General features: G+C 38.8%; 1 protein-coding gene across 3 annotated transcripts; it reads left to right on the top strand.

The window, feature by feature from the left end:
• Window positions 1-201: 201 nt before the first annotated feature.
• Window positions 202-4,535, top strand: LOC145821260 (kinesin-like protein KIN-12C). 3 transcript variants are annotated; one of them, XR_014363284.1, is made up of 6 exons: window positions 202-273; window positions 368-428; window positions 515-752; window positions 926-1,090; window positions 1,545-1,595; window positions 4,410-4,527. XR_014363284.1 is itself a non-coding variant. In XM_082917765.1 (6 exons), the coding sequence occupies exons 3-6, from the start codon at window positions 747-749 to the stop codon at window positions 4,460-4,462; spliced, it is 315 nt and encodes a 104-aa protein (XP_082773891.1). In that variant the 5' UTR covers window positions 202-273; window positions 368-428; window positions 515-746; the 3' UTR covers window positions 4,463-4,527. The 3 variants fall into 3 exon arrangements, 2 of the variants coding, with proteins under 2 accessions (XP_082773891.1, XP_082773892.1); XM_082917765.1 differs by having other exon boundaries at window positions 1,505-1,595; XM_082917766.1 differs by lacking the exons at window positions 202-273; window positions 368-428; window positions 515-752; window positions 926-1,090; window positions 1,545-1,595 and adding exons at window positions 3,630-3,738; window positions 3,830-3,883; window positions 3,973-4,065 and having other exon boundaries at window positions 4,410-4,535.
• The last annotated feature ends 12,038 nt before the right edge of the window (window positions 4,536-16,573 follow it).

The raw sequence follows: 16,573 nt of genomic DNA, 5'->3' as shown, positions 1-16,573 counted from the left end.
ACTCTTACACATTCACTACAGGAAATGTTTGTTATGACGGCGTTTATATAAGGGCGTTTTCTTAAGCGTCGTCTTTTTTAATATTTAACGGCGTGTTATAAACGTCGCCTTTTGTGCTACTCAAAACGGCACCGTGTAGTTGATAGAAAACGCCTCCGAATGTGTTATAATCTCTCACACCTCTCCCTCCCTCTTGAGACTCTCATTCTTTACTCTTCAGTCTCAGAAAGAAGATGCCTCAAAACAGATACAGATATTAGACAAAGAATAGAGGTAATCCCTTAAATCTCATAGTGATTTCAGAATGGGAATCGATCGGAATCATCTTGGTGATTTAATTTGTTTACCAAGATGATTATCTACATAGAAATCACTGAGAGGTAAACTTATCTACATCAAGCTTCAGAATCGATTTCATTTACTGAGAGGTAAACCTATCTGCATCAAGCTCAGTGATTTTGATTTCGATTTCATTTTTTTTCTCTCGCTCATTTTCACTCTTCTCTGTCACCAGACTCATCTCTCTCTCTCTCTCTCCTCTGCCGATCTCATCCACACTCACCGCCGCTGCTGTCTTCTCATTATCGCCTCAGATAGACAGCTACAGTGGTGGAAGAGGATGGCGGTGGTGGTGCTCGTTGAAGAAAAGAACAAGAGACGAGATCTGAAGGATTTCGAACTAATTAAAGCCAGATCTGAAGGTTTCAAAGAACACCTGATCCAAATATGGGGGTTTCGAATCAGATATGTTGGTAAGCTCCTTCGATTTCTCTTTTGATTTTGAATTTCTTATTATTCCTGGAATTAGAACATAGATTCCTCCTAGAAAAAATTGTGATTTCTGGGTTATTTTCGAACCTCCAATTCCGATATATTCGATATAATCGAGAACGTAATCATTGTTGTTGCTTTGGATTGTCCACAGGAGTTCAGATTGCGGAGAGATCGAATTGCAGTGACCTTGTTTTCATGTAAATTGATTCGGTGTCTCGGGTGTGAATGCGTGGAGTTGAAAGTTCCTGTAGAGGATGAGGACCAAGGTTTGAAAAATGGATGTGAATTTGAGACTGGTGGTGGTAAAGAGAGCAAGGTGACTAGTAGTAGAGATGATCAGTTTGAAATGAATATCAACCAAGTGAGCAATTACAGCTATGCAGAAGCTGAGGCATTGACTGATGATATTGAAGGTAATGCAGTCATTTTGTTTTAAGAGGACGTTTACCTTACGTTTGTATTTTTTGCTTTGTTTAATTCAATTCATTTTTCTTAGTAGATTTCCCCAAATATGGATGTTTGCACTGCTTTTGCAGTTGCGTTTAATGCAAACACCACTCAGAACTATGTTGGTTCTAGAAGTTTTATTCAAGAAACACAAGTGAGTTTCTGAACCTCTTCCTTGCATTTTTAGCTCATCATACTGCTAACAAAGAGTAGGTCTGTATATAATTATTGAAACATCCACTTATCTGCTGCTTTCTCTTGTTTGACTCCTCCCTGCATCCAGTCCCTGTATTCTGTAAGATTGACCAACCAACTCGTTGCAGATACCAGAATGCAGATTGGAGACTTCGCCCTCTCCCTGATGAGATGCTCAGGTACGTGTTTGTTTGTGACCAATGATCCTTACTTTCCTAATTTCTTTTCTGCCTTTTTCATCTTGTTGTTTCTTTTGTTTTATTGTTTTTAGTTAGGAGTTTTTGTTTTGTTTTTGAGATGTGAAGGTACTTTGAATAAGATATGGACAAATGTCTTGTTTGGAACTTCTAATTATTTGTGAGGAAAATAAGTTGGCTATCTTTATTTCTTAAGGGTGGACAATTGAGTGGTAAAAGGTTCCATGTAATAAAAGGTTCCAAAAGTATATAAGATTATCGTACAATCCACTGACCTTGGAGAAGTTACTGCACCCTGCATTCTGCCATGCCACTTTGCCCATTGGGTTTGAGTTGACATTTTATTTTACTGGACTTTTCCTTATGAATTACACAAGAATTTTGTTTTCTTCAACACAATGAAAATACACAAAAGAACAATCAATAAGAGGAATATAAAATTTTATTCTAGATGCTCTAGCAGTGCTTTGAATCTTGCAGTTTTCAAGGTTGGCACTCACATTCTTGCTTCTCAAACTGTGCATTGAGGAAGGATCTTGGGCAGTCTTCATTGTCCCCCATGGTCTTAGAAATTAAATCTGAACCATTTTATGTGAATTGTATGTTGGAATTAAAAAAGATAGCAAGAATATTTAAGTGAGTAATGCTCTCTGTTCATGTTCCAGGGTGTAGGGCATTCAATTTGACAGATTCTGCCCTCTGTATCATAGCAGTTCATGTTTGAGTATTTTTATTTGATTATTTGTGTTAGTCGATGTGTCGTTCCTAAAGCCAACATATTGACCCTATGGATTAATTTCAAGTTTCAACAGCTCAGAAGAAATGGATTGACAAGTAACATGCGTTTTTTAGTTTTATCCAGGCCCGTGTGTCACCCAAATCATCAGACTTATCATATTTTGTTTTTATTAGATATGCCAGAGAAGACACACACTACCTGTTGCATATTTATGATTTAATGAGAATTTGGTTGTTTTCAGCATCCACTGAGTCTGAAAATTCTGATGAACCGCTGGTGGAGGTATGACCTTTATAAGCTATGAACATTCCGTTCTCTATGCATATATATTGAAAGTACATAAGGTATTTTAATAACTATTTCACCTAGCTAATTGAAAGAATAACCTTTTTTAGCAATAAGATGTTTCGTTGTTGCTGCTTTTGATTCTTGGTTATTGTCAGTGATGGTTTCTTCTTGTTCGAAGCAGGGATTTGAAGTGATAGATATAATTTTTGATGTCAAGCACTGCTTACAGGTGCATTTTTCATAGCATATATGCTAAAGAAGAGCAAATTTTCTCTGGCAAGATTCATTTACATCATACTTGTAGTTCTTTGTGCTACAAATCTTGACAATAATTATGAATATGCATTGCAGGGATTTGTTAGGATGGCTAAGGATCTTAACGCTATTGTGATTGCCTTCAGAGGCACTCAGGAACGCAGGTTTGAAGACGCTTGTGGCCTTAAATTATTAGTTTTTTTGCTATCTCTTTGGAGCAATGTTTTTAACTAAGCATTCATCATTCAGATCTCCAGTTAACTACTTGTTCTGTTACCAATTATGAGTCCTTCAAGTCTGATTGTTCTTCCTCATGTCTTTCATGCATTATTCTGATCTTGGTGGCTTGGATTGTGTAATGTGTCTCATTAAGTTGTTATAAATGTTGATTACATGTCCTAATGTCTCAAGAGAGAGATTTTATAATGTTTCAAGATACAAAAAGCAATGTTAGTTTTACTTTATTACGGAAATCTTCTTCTTGCCATCAATGAACCTAATTACGGAAATCTTCTTCTTGTCATTAAAAAATTTAATTTCCTAAAAAGTGAACCTAATTTTCTAAAATCAAATATGATAATTTATTTAAATTCTCAAAACTTTTTTTGGAACAAATTTTTTTCTTTGCCAGTTAGGAAGTGGTGGTGTTATAGAAGCTGACAAATATCCTTTTTGCCTGCATAAATGAGGCGTGATTATATTCTTTTCATTATCTAACTTGTTGATGGTAACATTCTTATAATTTTTGTGCTTTTTTTTGTTTAACCCTTTTTTTAATCATAGGAGCAAATTAAGCATGCTGACAAGCAACTCATGTATCAATGCCGCTGTTCTTTTCTTGAGGTTAAGTAATTGGATTTATTACTTGACATAAATATGAACATTTTAGGTTAATTTCTAGATTTACTTAATCCTTTAAAATTGGTATGTACAGATTTACAATGAACAAATCACTGATTTGTTGGATCCAAGCCAAAGAAACCTCCAGGTAAAGCTGTTATGTCAATTATGTTGTTTGAATTTTTGTGAAATGGTTATGTGGTTTGCTTAAGTTTTTTGTGTGGTTTTTCTTTCTAGATAAGAGAAGATGTCAACTCTGGTGTCTATGTTGAGAATTTGACAAAGGAATGTGTATCTACAATGAAAGATGTCACACAGCTTTTAATGAAGGTTAGCATAGTCATTCTGTTATGTTGCATCATCTACAGCATCTCCTAGAGAGAATCATCTGAACTGTAGAGTTGTAATGGATTTCTTTGCTACTGTAGATCATGGTTGGTGGGTATACGTAACACTTACCAAAAGTTAAATGTTGGAATTACCTCTATTCTTTGTCTAATATCTGTATCTGTTTTGATCTGATTCACGTGATTTGCCATTGGATTAGATTCAGATATAGTGACTGTATTTGTATTTACTTTTTTATTTGATGCTTTGCATTTCATAAATTTTCTAGCTTTGGAATGGATGGTATGGTAGACATTCTGTACATGATTGTTGGATAAATGATGCAGGGATTGTCAAACAGGAGGACAGGTGCAACAAGTATATATTTGGTTGTGTGTAATGTTAAAAAAGAAGTGCTGTGGCTGCTGCCTGTCATGTAACATATGAAGGTTTTATTCTGATCTTGTGTCAAGATATAGTCATTTTTCCCATGCTTATTGCTGTTATCTATGTGTTTTGCAGGAACTTGATAAACATTCTTGCAGAAGTTTCCCAATCAGGAAAGCAAAGGCATATTCCCTACAGAGATTCCAGGTTGACATTTTTATTGCAGGAATCCATTGGTGGAAATGCAAAACTAGCAATGGTCTGTGCCATTTCTCCTGTGCAAAGGTGAAATTAGCATGTATTGAATTTTTAATTCCTCTGGCGCATGCGAAATTGACTTGAGGTAGTAATGCAGCTGTAAGAGTGAGACTCTAAGCACACTGAGATTTGCCCAACGTGCAAAGGCTAACAAGAACAGGGCAGTCCTTAATGAAGTAATGCAGGATGATGTGAATTTCTTGCGTGAAGTGATATGGCAATTGAAGGTATAAATATATATATTTTGTTTGATTTTGTATTTTTAGAAGTAAATCATATCTGTTACCACTTACACCAAAGTCCAAACATATGAAAGCTTACTAACTTTATATTTTCCTCAGGATGAACTGCTTCGAATGAAGGCAAATGGAAACCAAGCTGACCCTTATGGAGGTTATTCAACAGGGTGGAATGCCCGTAGAAGCTTGAATCTCCTGAAATTTAGCCTCAATCATCCAATGACTTTACCTCATGTTGATGATGACAGTGACGAAGAAATGGAAATTGTTGAGGAGGCTGATCAAGTTGGTGTTCAATCAACAAATGCCATGCATGTGGGCAATCTGGGAACTTCTGGGAACCCTCAGCCAAACACATCTGAGAGTGCATGTGATGAAAATGAAGGCTGTAAGGATACAGACGTCATTATGGAAGAAGAAGTATCTGAACAAGTTGACAAGCATGAAATCATCACTTTTTGGCTGAGTGTAGAATCACAGGTAAAGATGCTTTCAGCTGCTGCTTTTTTCATCATCTGCCTCCTCTTTCTTCTTTTTTGTTGGTTTGAATTTTAAGGTGTTAAAAGATATTATACATGGTTGGCCACTTCTTATGAAATGTTTATGGTTTTTTGGCTTCAGATATATTCACAATGCAATATGTATGAAGCAGGACAGAAGAAGGTGGCTTTCAAATATCTAATAGAGAAGGTAATTTGTTTTATCTTGGCATTCTATCAATGATATCTGAAACTTCATATGAAGACATTAGCGACTTCAGGAAAATGTTTCTTTAATGGCACAAGTTTCTTGTTGTATTGGTCAATTCTAAATAATTGGTAAAAAAGAATCGACCAATGCAACAAGAGAAGTGAAGGACTTGAAAAGAGTTTGGAAAAATTGGTCAAACATACAAAATTGAAGGAAACCAATCAGAAAATAGAAACTCTGCTGCAAAATGTGGTAAGGTGAGCAATTTAGGCAAGCTTTTATAATTTAAAAAAAAAAAATCAGTAGAAACTAAGGCATTGTGCAACCAAAATATTCCATGACATTTTATATTTCATTAAGGTGATGTGGAATTCTATCATTGTGATTTGGGGTATATTGATTCTGTGTCTGTGGAGGAAATTGGCGGTGTTAGGGTATGATCAAGCTGCTTTTGGTTTTATTTTTTTGGGCTTTTTCCTTACGTTTCTTCATCTTCTTCCCCAACATGATCTTTATATCTAATAAATAATAGGTCACCATTGTGAGAAATGAAGAAAGTGGAAACTTTGTATGCACTGTGGTCCTATGAGGAAGTACCGATAGTAATACATACAAGGTAATTCTGTCCAACACATCTACGATACTTATTTTAGGTAGGTCATCTTTTATAAAAAGTATTGCATCAGTTTCTACCGGACCTTAAGAAGCTAATCTGAATGTGGCTTTATGCATCTTTGTGCTAGGCAATGTGCAGGGACAGTTGTATAGTACCTGGAGCTGCAGCTACAGAAATTGAGTTGGCTAGAAAACTGAAGGAGTTTTCTTTTAAGGAAACATGGTACGTAGTTTCCTCTCTCTCCATAAATAGATAGATATGATGCATGGGTATATTATGAGATATGCCATGTTGAGATATGTTATCAACCATGAAATGATTAATATTGTAAGAACGCCTCAAGATACTCCAACAAATATTTCAATTCCCCGATTAAATGATGTAATTGTTGTGTGTGGGGAAACCTTGGAGGTGGAGATGGGGGTTTGTTACTTTGTTTTTTTGTTTATGTATAGGGTCCTGAATTAGTTAAGAGGCAATGACTCTTGTTATCTTCCTCTATTGAGAGAAGTTTTACCTTATGGCACTTTTTGTTGTCAAAATTATCTTTTGATCATTTTTTTGCAGATGTTTACACCACAAAGATGTTTCAGCTACTGCTAGCTGCTTATTCAACAATAAGCATTCAAGATGCTTCTCTCTTCTTGGGAATGAATGTGGATGATGCTACAAACTGTAAGTTTCTAGTCTTTCTTGTGTTTTGCCTTGCAACAGCAGTACTTATCTGAATCAGAATTGTATTTTATGGGGTACACGGTGAAATATAGGCCTTGTTTGGTTTGTGTTTTAAGATATTATTTTAAAAATAATTTTCTGGAGGGAGTTTAGAAAATTTAAAAATTTGTTTGGTTGTATATTTTGAAAGGAAAATGAGTGGGAGCACTAATTAGTGCCACCACTAATGATGTGGCAGTGGGTACAGTGTTGTTGTGTCTGTTTTTTTTTTTTTTTTTTAAATGGATGCCACATCATTAGTGGTTGCTTTAGAGCACCACTTTTAGTGGTCTCTATCATTGCCCATTTTGAAAATAGTTATAGAGTTTGGGATAATTTAGAAAATTTAATAATTTGTTTTCTTTAGGCATGTTTGTTCCAATTTGCTCATCGTAGCTTTAGGCATCTTTTTCTTTTCCTTTTACGTTATTTTGTATAATTTTTACTTTCTATAATTTATTTCCTTTTAATCAAAGTATAGGAATTTAGTTGGATTTGCATCTTTTATTGAATTGGGCTTGTACACTTGTTTAAATGGGTATTTCAAGCTTCAATGATCTTGTATTCTCTTTTCTGTTTTTTTTTACGGGTTTTGTAGCCTCTTGCCTGGATTTGAGTTCATGAATACTCTCTCGTCTGAAATTGATCATACGTTGAAGAAATTGTTGGCAATTTTTGCAATTTTTTTAGAAAGAATGGTGTTTTGCTGAATTGGAGAGCATCAGGTGGTGCCATCAATTATTTTTTTTATTGTCAATTAAACGTCTAGATTTGTTCATCATAGACCTGTTCAACATTGGCCCAGATTTTTGGTTGGATTCAAATTTGAATAGCATTTTTATTTTTATTTTTTCTTTATATGTATTTAGTGCTTCTTGGTATGTGATAAAATCTTCTTGTTAGTGCTTCTTCAAGTTTTAAGTACTATTTATAAGTATTGGGTACGAATTCTTCAATTTGTGTTTATTTTGGTGAATCTCATTACAGTTTATGTTATGATGCAGATATGTAGACTAGTGAAGACTACAACTTTAATGCTAAGACATGATTTTTGGATATATGTTAGTTTGTGGTTAATGTTAAGACATGATTTTTGGATATATGTTAGTTTGTGGTTAACGTTTTGGATTTTGGATATGTTAATTTTGTGGGTAATGGTGATTGGATATTAATTGAATGAGAAAGTGAATTAATGCTTTATTACAATTATTTGAATGGGAGTTGTTATTTTATATTAGTGCTATTACAGATATTTTTTTAGTTCAATCAAATAAAATTAGTACAATTTTCAAAAAAAAAAGAAAAGGATATGACGGTGTTTTTACAAACGCCTCTTAAACCTTACATATTAACGGTCGTATTTGTTTAAAAGGATATGACGGCGTTTTTCAAAAAACGTCGCTAAATATCGTCATCAGCGTGTGTTTAGGAGGACATTTGGCGGCGTTTTTAAAAACGCCGCCTATACTAATATCACGATGTTTTTAAAACGTCATAAAGCTATAGCGACGGCCGCGTCCTCAGCGTTTGGTGCTAAGCGTCACAAAAAGAATTGGTGGCGTTTTTGGCACTTTTAACGGCGTTTTTTAAACGCCACTAAAAGCTGAATTTCCTGCAGTGATTTTTTAATTTGACACATATTACACATTATTTTAATTTGATTCCTAAACTTTTTTAATTTAATCAATTTACTTCCTATTATTTATTTCCGTCTACAATCAAATAAAATTTATTGACGTGATATCAAATTTGATTGGGAAAGAACAACTACGTATTTTTTTTTTTTTTTTTTTGATAGGGTAAAATAGCAGAACAACAATATATAGATTGAAGATAAGCACCTAACAGGACCCATAGGTGGTTGGGCAACCCAATTAGAGGTTAAAACATTACGAAAAAAAGCAGAAGCAACCCAGTGGGCAACCCTATTGCAATTTCTAGGACACCATTGAAAGACCCACTGCCTGTGTGAGGCCATCGATCTTATATCACTCAGCACAGCAAGGTATTCTCATGGGGGGACTCCTTCTGAGACACAGAGCTAAATAACGGATTTGCAGTCACTTTCAAACTCCACTTCAACAAGGTTGTGAATAGCGGCCATAAGACACGCATGGCGAATTGCCAAGATTTCACCTTGAGCCACTGACCACACTAACCTTACACACCACTCCATCCACCAGAACGCCCAGGTGGTCCTGAAGAAGAACTGCTCTAGCTCCCGTGCCTTGATTCAAATCCACTGCGGCGTCATAATTAAACTTCCACTTACCTCTAGCAGGAGGAACCCACTCAGCCCCTCTACTGATCACCCCTGTGGCACATGTGAGGGTGTGGAGGGCACTTGGCAGGATGCCAAGAACTCTGATTCATCACGCTTAGCCTTCTCAACCACTGCTGTAGGATCAACCAGACAATGATTGAACAGATGATCATTGCGACCTTTCCAAATGGTCCAAGCAACGCAAACCATTGAGCAAATCACGGACCTACCCCAGGTAGAAGCACCCAGAGATGCGAAACATTATCTAAACCAATCCCGAGCTGAAGAATTGTCAAGAGCATCGCATCTTAGACCAAGAACACACCCAAGCCAAACTCTTTTAGTCCATTCACACTCAAACAAAAAATGCTTAATAGATTCAGGCGCTTGCAAACACACAGGGCAGCATCCCGAATTTGCACGCCGTCTATTATAAAGGTTTTGGGAGGTGGCCAGAGCATTGTGATAAATTCTCCAAACGAAGTGCTTGAGTTTTGGAGGTACGTTCAAGCTCCAAACAATCTGCCAATCTTTCGGAGACCAAGCCAGGGAAGAAGAAGGAAGATTTGAGCCCAAGTGCACTTGTTTCACTGCTTCTTGGTACCCCGACTTAACCGTATAACAGCCCTTGGAGTCATGGTGCCAAAGAATAATATCGTCTTTATCCTCTAATGAAACTGGAATTGAGAGAATAGCATCACAATCCGATGCAGACACAAGGCTTCTGAGCATCGGAGCATCCTAGGACTTGCAAGAGAAGTTGATCACCTCATTCACCTTTTGCACTGAAACCCCACTATGCCTCACTGATTGAACATGAAAGCCCAAATTCGAAGGGATCCATTGGTCATCCCAGAAGTTGATAGATTTACCATTCAAAACCTGCCACCTTAAACCCCCGGTGATAATGTCTCTGCCCTTAAGAAGGCTTAGCCAAGCCCATGAAGGTCGCACCCCTCGCGAGGCATGACGAAAATCTGAATTGGGGTAATATATGCCTTTGATCATTTTAGCAAATAAAGAATCTGGAAATTTAATAAGTCTCCAGCCTTGACCGGCAAGGAGAGCTCGATTAAAAGCTCGAAAATCTCTAAAACCCAAGCCACAATTTCTTTTTGTCAAGCACAATTTATACTAACTGGCCCAATGAATACCACCCCCCTCGGGATCACCTTTCCACTAGAAGTTCCTAATGTAAGAGCTCAGTTTATCACAAAGATAGTTAGGAAACAAGAAACATGCCAAGGCATAAGTGGGCATTGCCTGGGCGACCGATTTAATTAGGACTTTCTGGCCTGCGTGTGACAGTAATTTCGCCTTCCAACCTTGCAATTTAGACAACATTTTCTCACACAAAAAATTAAAAGCTTCAGCCTTAGAGCGACCCCAACATGACGGCAGCCCCAAATATCTAGAGGAAGCTTGCAGCTGAGAAATACCGAGCAAATTACACACCTTCATCCGTCGGGTCCTTGGGACATTGCCAGGGAATTGCACTTCCGATTTGTCAAAGTTAACCGATTGGCCCGAGGCTTGACCAAAGACTTGCAGCAAATGGCAGACTTCATGGCACTCCGCCCTGTTGGCCTTGACAAAAAGCATCGCATCATCCGCAAAAAACAAATGGGATAACGTTGGACAGTCTCTCTTGATTTGCAACCCAAATAATCTCCCGTTTTGAACACTGCGATCAATCAATTTCGATAGCACATCCATGACAAGAACAAACAAATAAGGCGAAAGAGGGTCCCCTTGGCGGAGACCCCTCATAGGTTTAAAGCTAGTCCACTTAGCCCCATTTACGAACACTGAAAAGGAGACCGTAGAGACACATTCCATCACCCAGTGAACCCATTGAGAGTGAAAACCCATCCTAGTCAACACGGCCCTAAGAAAGCTCCAATCCACCCGATCATAAGCTTTGTTGAAGTCCACTTTAATCGCCATATCCTCCACTTTTCCTTTGCGAATTTTCATTGCATGGAAAGCCTTATGAGCCACAATAATGTTGTCTTGAATCAGTCGTCCAGCCACAAAGGCCGACTGATATTGCGAAACCACAGCACTTAGGATCCTTTTCAGCCGGTTTGCAAGAATTTTGGTGATCACATTCATGTTGAAGTTGCACAAACTGATGGGCCAAAACTGTGATAGTTTTTCTGGGGCTGCCACTTTGGGAATGAGAACCAAGTTTGTTTGGTTAAGCTCCTTCAACAAAAAACCCCTCTGAAAGAAGCTTCTCACCGCCGAGCACAAGGATGGCCCCATAATATCCCAATGATGGTGATAGAAGTACCCAGGGAATCCATCTGGTCCGGGAGCTTTCAGTGATCCAAGTTGAAAAGCCGCTATTTTAATCTCCTCATCCAACACATCTCGAATCAACAACCCATTTACGTCATCCGAGATAACTCGATACACCATATCAAGAGCTTCAGTCATATCACCTCTATCACGAACCGAAAAAGGGTCGAAAAATGATTGAACAAGTGAGAATTAATGCCCGACTCTGACGTCAACAGACTGCCATCATCACATTTCAGTTGCAAGAGTTGGTTTCTTTGGCGGCGCTGAGTAATTGTAGCATGAAAGAATGTGGAATTTCGATCTCCAAAGCTGAGCCAGCACACCCGGGAGTGTTGATGTAAATACATCTCTTCCCTCTGCATGGCCGTTTCTAACTCTTGGGACAAAAGCTGGTATTGCGCTGCATTAACCGGTGTGCAAGGTTGACTTTGAAAGTGAGCAATCTGTCCCCTAAGCTTCTCAATGGTCCTCCTTCCATTTTCGAATTCCTTAGCACTCCAAGTCCACAAACTCCTTTGACTCCTCTTTAACTTTTGAACAAGTTGAAACATCTGAGAACCCGAATAATCTTGGTCCCACTTTGCTTGAATAGTAGCCGCACAATTTGGACTTGTAGTCCACAGAGTTTCAAATTTAAATTGTTTTGGCACTCGAGCAAGAGGGACACAACAATTAATGACCAAGGGACAATGATCTGATCCAAAACAAATTTCATGAAAGAATTGGGCATACGGAAAGAGGTCCCTCCAGTCCACCGTTGCCAAAGCCCGGTCCAATCTTTCACGGATATTAGACTCGCCCCCCTGGTTATTGGACCAAGTAAAAGCATTCCCCTTGAAGCCTAAATCAGTCAGATTACAATCCGAAACCATTTCTTGAAACTCACTAAGTTGAGAAGAGTGGCACGCCCGGCTACCTTGCTTTTCCAAAATAGAGCCCACTTGATTGAAATCACCAATACAAAGCCATGGATAATTCTGCTCCCGGGCTATATCACATAAATAATGCCAAAATGCCCTCCTCTCCCGTCTATGAGGGGGGGCGTAAATAAATGAGGCAGCCCAACTCCTTCATGCATTAACCGAAACAGTACATCGCAAAATGTTTTGAGATTTAGACCGGACATCCTGCATAACCCCATCCATCCACTAAAGAGCAAGCCCTCCGGAGATGCCGATAGGATCAACATAACAACTATGCTGAAAATTAAGGCTTCGTCTGATTCTTTCCATCTTCGCACTATTATTCTTTATCTCTATTAAAAAGATCACCGAAGGCCGATGGGTTGTACACAACCCTCGTAATACCCGGACTGTCAGGGGACGACCCAACCCCTGACAGTTCCAACTTATGATTAACATGACCCTTGTGGTTGTTTTGGGTCAGCCACCACCACCATTTCGACATTAGCAGAAGTCCCCACCCCTCCTTTCATCGAGGTTCGAAATGTGCCAAGACCTGGTGTACAACACTCGTCAGCATCCAACGAAACAATATCAACTGGAACATCACCCCTGGGCTTGGTAAAACAGCGGAAGCAAAAGACTGAACTTGGATATCAACAACAGAGTCCCTCCTCTGACGACTCCCTCTGCGAGGCACTGTCCTTACTCTCGGTTTACGAGCAACAATACATATTGCCTTTGAATCGGTAGCAACACCTTCTCTCTCCGATTCAACCCCTTTGAATTTTTTCAACAGTTGATCGCACATGTCCTCCTCACCGTGAGGCCTCTTCAAAGAAAGACAAGTGAACACCTGGACTATACTCAAATCTGTGAGAGCATCACTGGGCTTGGGCCTCTCTGGACTTGGGCTGGGGTTAAGTTCTACAACACTAATAGTAGAGTGAGTCTTATGACCCATGGGCTGGGAAACAACAGATTCAGCATCAATCGGCTCGGTTACAAAATAGGAGGCTTGGGGCCTCATCACTGAATGTACCAATTAAGGGCCCAAACTCTGGCAATCCACACCCACTAAATCGGCTGGCCCAATATGCGAATGACAAAGGGGAGATGGTCCGCTCACCAAATTTGATTCAAGCGTGGGGGGGCCCAGGTCGGAAGAAGGTTCTAGAGACAAACCAGATGAGCATGGACGTGGAACCACATGCTGAAAAGGTCCCATATCTCCTAACTCCACTACCCGATCTTGTACTGAACGTACAACCACGTTCTCAGCCAGCTTGTGTACGGGCAACGTTGTAGACCCACTCGCAGCTGCCCCTGGTGCCTCTCTGCGACGTGCCTCCGTGTGGCTGATCAGAAAATTCCCAGGTGGTGCAGGCTGCTCCCTATCAGCATGCTGGTCCTCCATAGGTTTCCTAGTTGGAGTGCAAAGGGAATTCAAGCTTCGTGCAGCCCCTGTTAATTGGTTTGGGCCATAGCCAGAAGATAGACCCTCATCTCTTGAGACAAATTTACAAGACTGCTTATCATGTCCAATGCGACCACAATCGTAACAAAACTCTGTCAGTTTCTCATACTTATAATAAACCTTGATGCCATCATCACCGAGCCTTAAGTTACTATACCGATGCAAAACGAACCCCTGAAGTAGAGGTTTAGTGACGTCCACCTCCACGCACAGTCTCAAGAAACTACGATGTAGGAGGTGGCTGTCCGAGAGTGCCTCGACCTCCACCAGTCGGCCAATGCGATTGCCGATGACCTTCCCATGGGCACGAGTCATTTTTTCAAAAGGGAGGCCATGAACTTGAACCCAAAAAGGGGTCTAGCGGAAATCCAATTCATCCGCAGCCATGCCGGGTTGAAGCGTCTGAAGAACTAGCAAACTCCCCATGACTGATCAAGAAGCCTCCTGGAGGACCCTAAGGCGATCCTCCTGGAGGACCCTAAGGCGATCCTCCAAATCTTCAAACTGAAAAAGGATAGATGTTCTCTTTCCAAGGGGTAATGGATACACCCGCCCTTGCCTTCCAAGCAGCAAGGAGGATGTTAGTAACAACTTGTTTGTTCAAGATTTTGGGGGCAAGAATCCTCCCCACCAGACACCGGTGAGAAACATCCTCACACTCATCCATGCCCTCCGGCAACTCAAAGGACTCCATACGCCAACCAATAACCCTCCAAGCAAAGACGGGTGGTGAGCACAAGAGACTAGTGAACAGTAAGGAAAGACCCCAAGGGATAAACCCTAACAGCTACACTCAGGCAGAGAGAGCTCTCATTCTAGAGAGAGAATAGGTGCTTTTGCCTGAGACTAGAGTCTTCTTATCAACTACGTATTTGGTATGAAGTCATGACACCTTAAACGTTGAATTTGAATGATTCGTGAGGGGATTGGTGGGCCTACGGAGGCCCAATAGGTGAATCCAAACTACGTTACACCCCAAAAGCTTCAAAACAGTGTAGGGAAAAAAAAAAAAACCCAACTTGTTTTCTTCAATTTCAAACTTGGTGGGTGCTAGTAATTACAGGAAGATGGAATATGGAATATGGAATATGGAATATGGAATATGGGTAATTTGTTGTTGTAGCCAAAAAATTTGAATATTCATGAATGTTTGCTCTTTGAGACATTTCATTGAACAACTAATGAACATCATAATAATTTGATTGAAATATTAACCAAAAAGAGTAGGAAACAACACAGTATACAAGTTATGTTGACCATAGGCATAAGCTTCATGGAAGATGGAGAGAGAGGTGAGAAACATCCATAGCCCTCCGCGACGTTGAAGATTGAGAGACGATCGACATATATGATTCTTGTTCAGAGTTTGATCTTAAATTTTACCCTCTAGAGAGCCTTTGATTTTGCCGCTGGAGATCTCTAGTTCGCCGAAGAGAGACAACAAACACAGATGCTGTTCTTTTTTTTTTGGTAATTAAATATATATATATATATATATATGTTCATAAAAAAGAAAAAATTATAATTATAATTATTAATATTTATAAAAATTTTGCTAATTTCTAATTATTTTTTCAAAACTCTACTAGGTGATATTTATCTTTTATTTTTGGCTGATCTAGAAGTGCCGCGTCATTGATAGGTGTAAGTGGATGGGTTATTGAAAGATAATTTTTATTTACAAAATATATCATTAATTTCTAATTTTTTTTAAAACATGTATCAACGTAAATACTTTACTTTAAAGCAGAACTTTATATAGATAAATTTTATTTACAAAATAATATTATCACATCATTTTGATATTATTTATTACTTTTAGTTATGATCTACTATATTATTAATTATAACACATTGTAATATTGGTTAAGATATTGTTGACTTTTTTGGCTTTCGAAGGTTATGTTTGTAATTGCGAGCGTGCCAGTAAGGATCAATCAGTCCTTACAGAGAATTAATTGCCAACCAATTATCAGGCGATTGTGTTTTAGTTTTTTCAGCCTCAATGAAGAGGACTTTTGCTGGTGGCTTGATTTAGGAGAATTAAACAAGATAACAATTAAATGAAGAACTATTGAAGCATTTCATTGAAAATGAAAAACTTAAAATGATCCAAACTCAGTCTCGTAGAGGTTTACAACAACAATCTACTACTTGAAACAACTCCTATGAACGAAGTGCAATGCAGGAATTGAAAGTACAGGAATGTAAAGAACAGGAAATGTAAGACTGGAAATATAAAACTAGAAAGGAAAATAAGTATAATAAGACTGGTTTTTTGGATCTGAGTCTGGGCTTTTTCTAGGGCCTTCTCTGCTATTTATACTTCTCAAGGATGACCATCGAACTGCGTTTCCAACCGTCGAACTGCTCCTCCATGATCGCTGAACATGTTGCCTTATAATTAGCCCACCATGCCATCACTTCCCTCCTAAATTTGAATTTAAATGTGAGTCACCGTTGAAGCCACATCATCTTGCCTATCTTTGTTGATCCACTGCTACTCAAATCTCGTAATAACCAATACTAACTGCCACGTGTACGATCAGGATTGAAGACTTGACTAGCCTTCCTGTATTACCCTTATTCTGCCACGCGTCGAATTGCAATTGGCTTGTACAAAATATATAGCCAACATTACCCCCCGCACTAATATAC

The sequence above is a fragment of the Camellia sinensis genome, chromosome 3, assembly GCF_055761805.1.
Source record: "Camellia sinensis isolate YWXY chromosome 3, ASM5576180v1, whole genome shotgun sequence".
Lineage (NCBI taxonomy): Eukaryota > Viridiplantae > Streptophyta > Magnoliopsida > Ericales > Theaceae > Camellia > Camellia sinensis.
The sequence above is the reverse complement of the archived record's forward strand: the minus strand, read 5'-3'. Positions and strand labels throughout refer to the sequence as shown.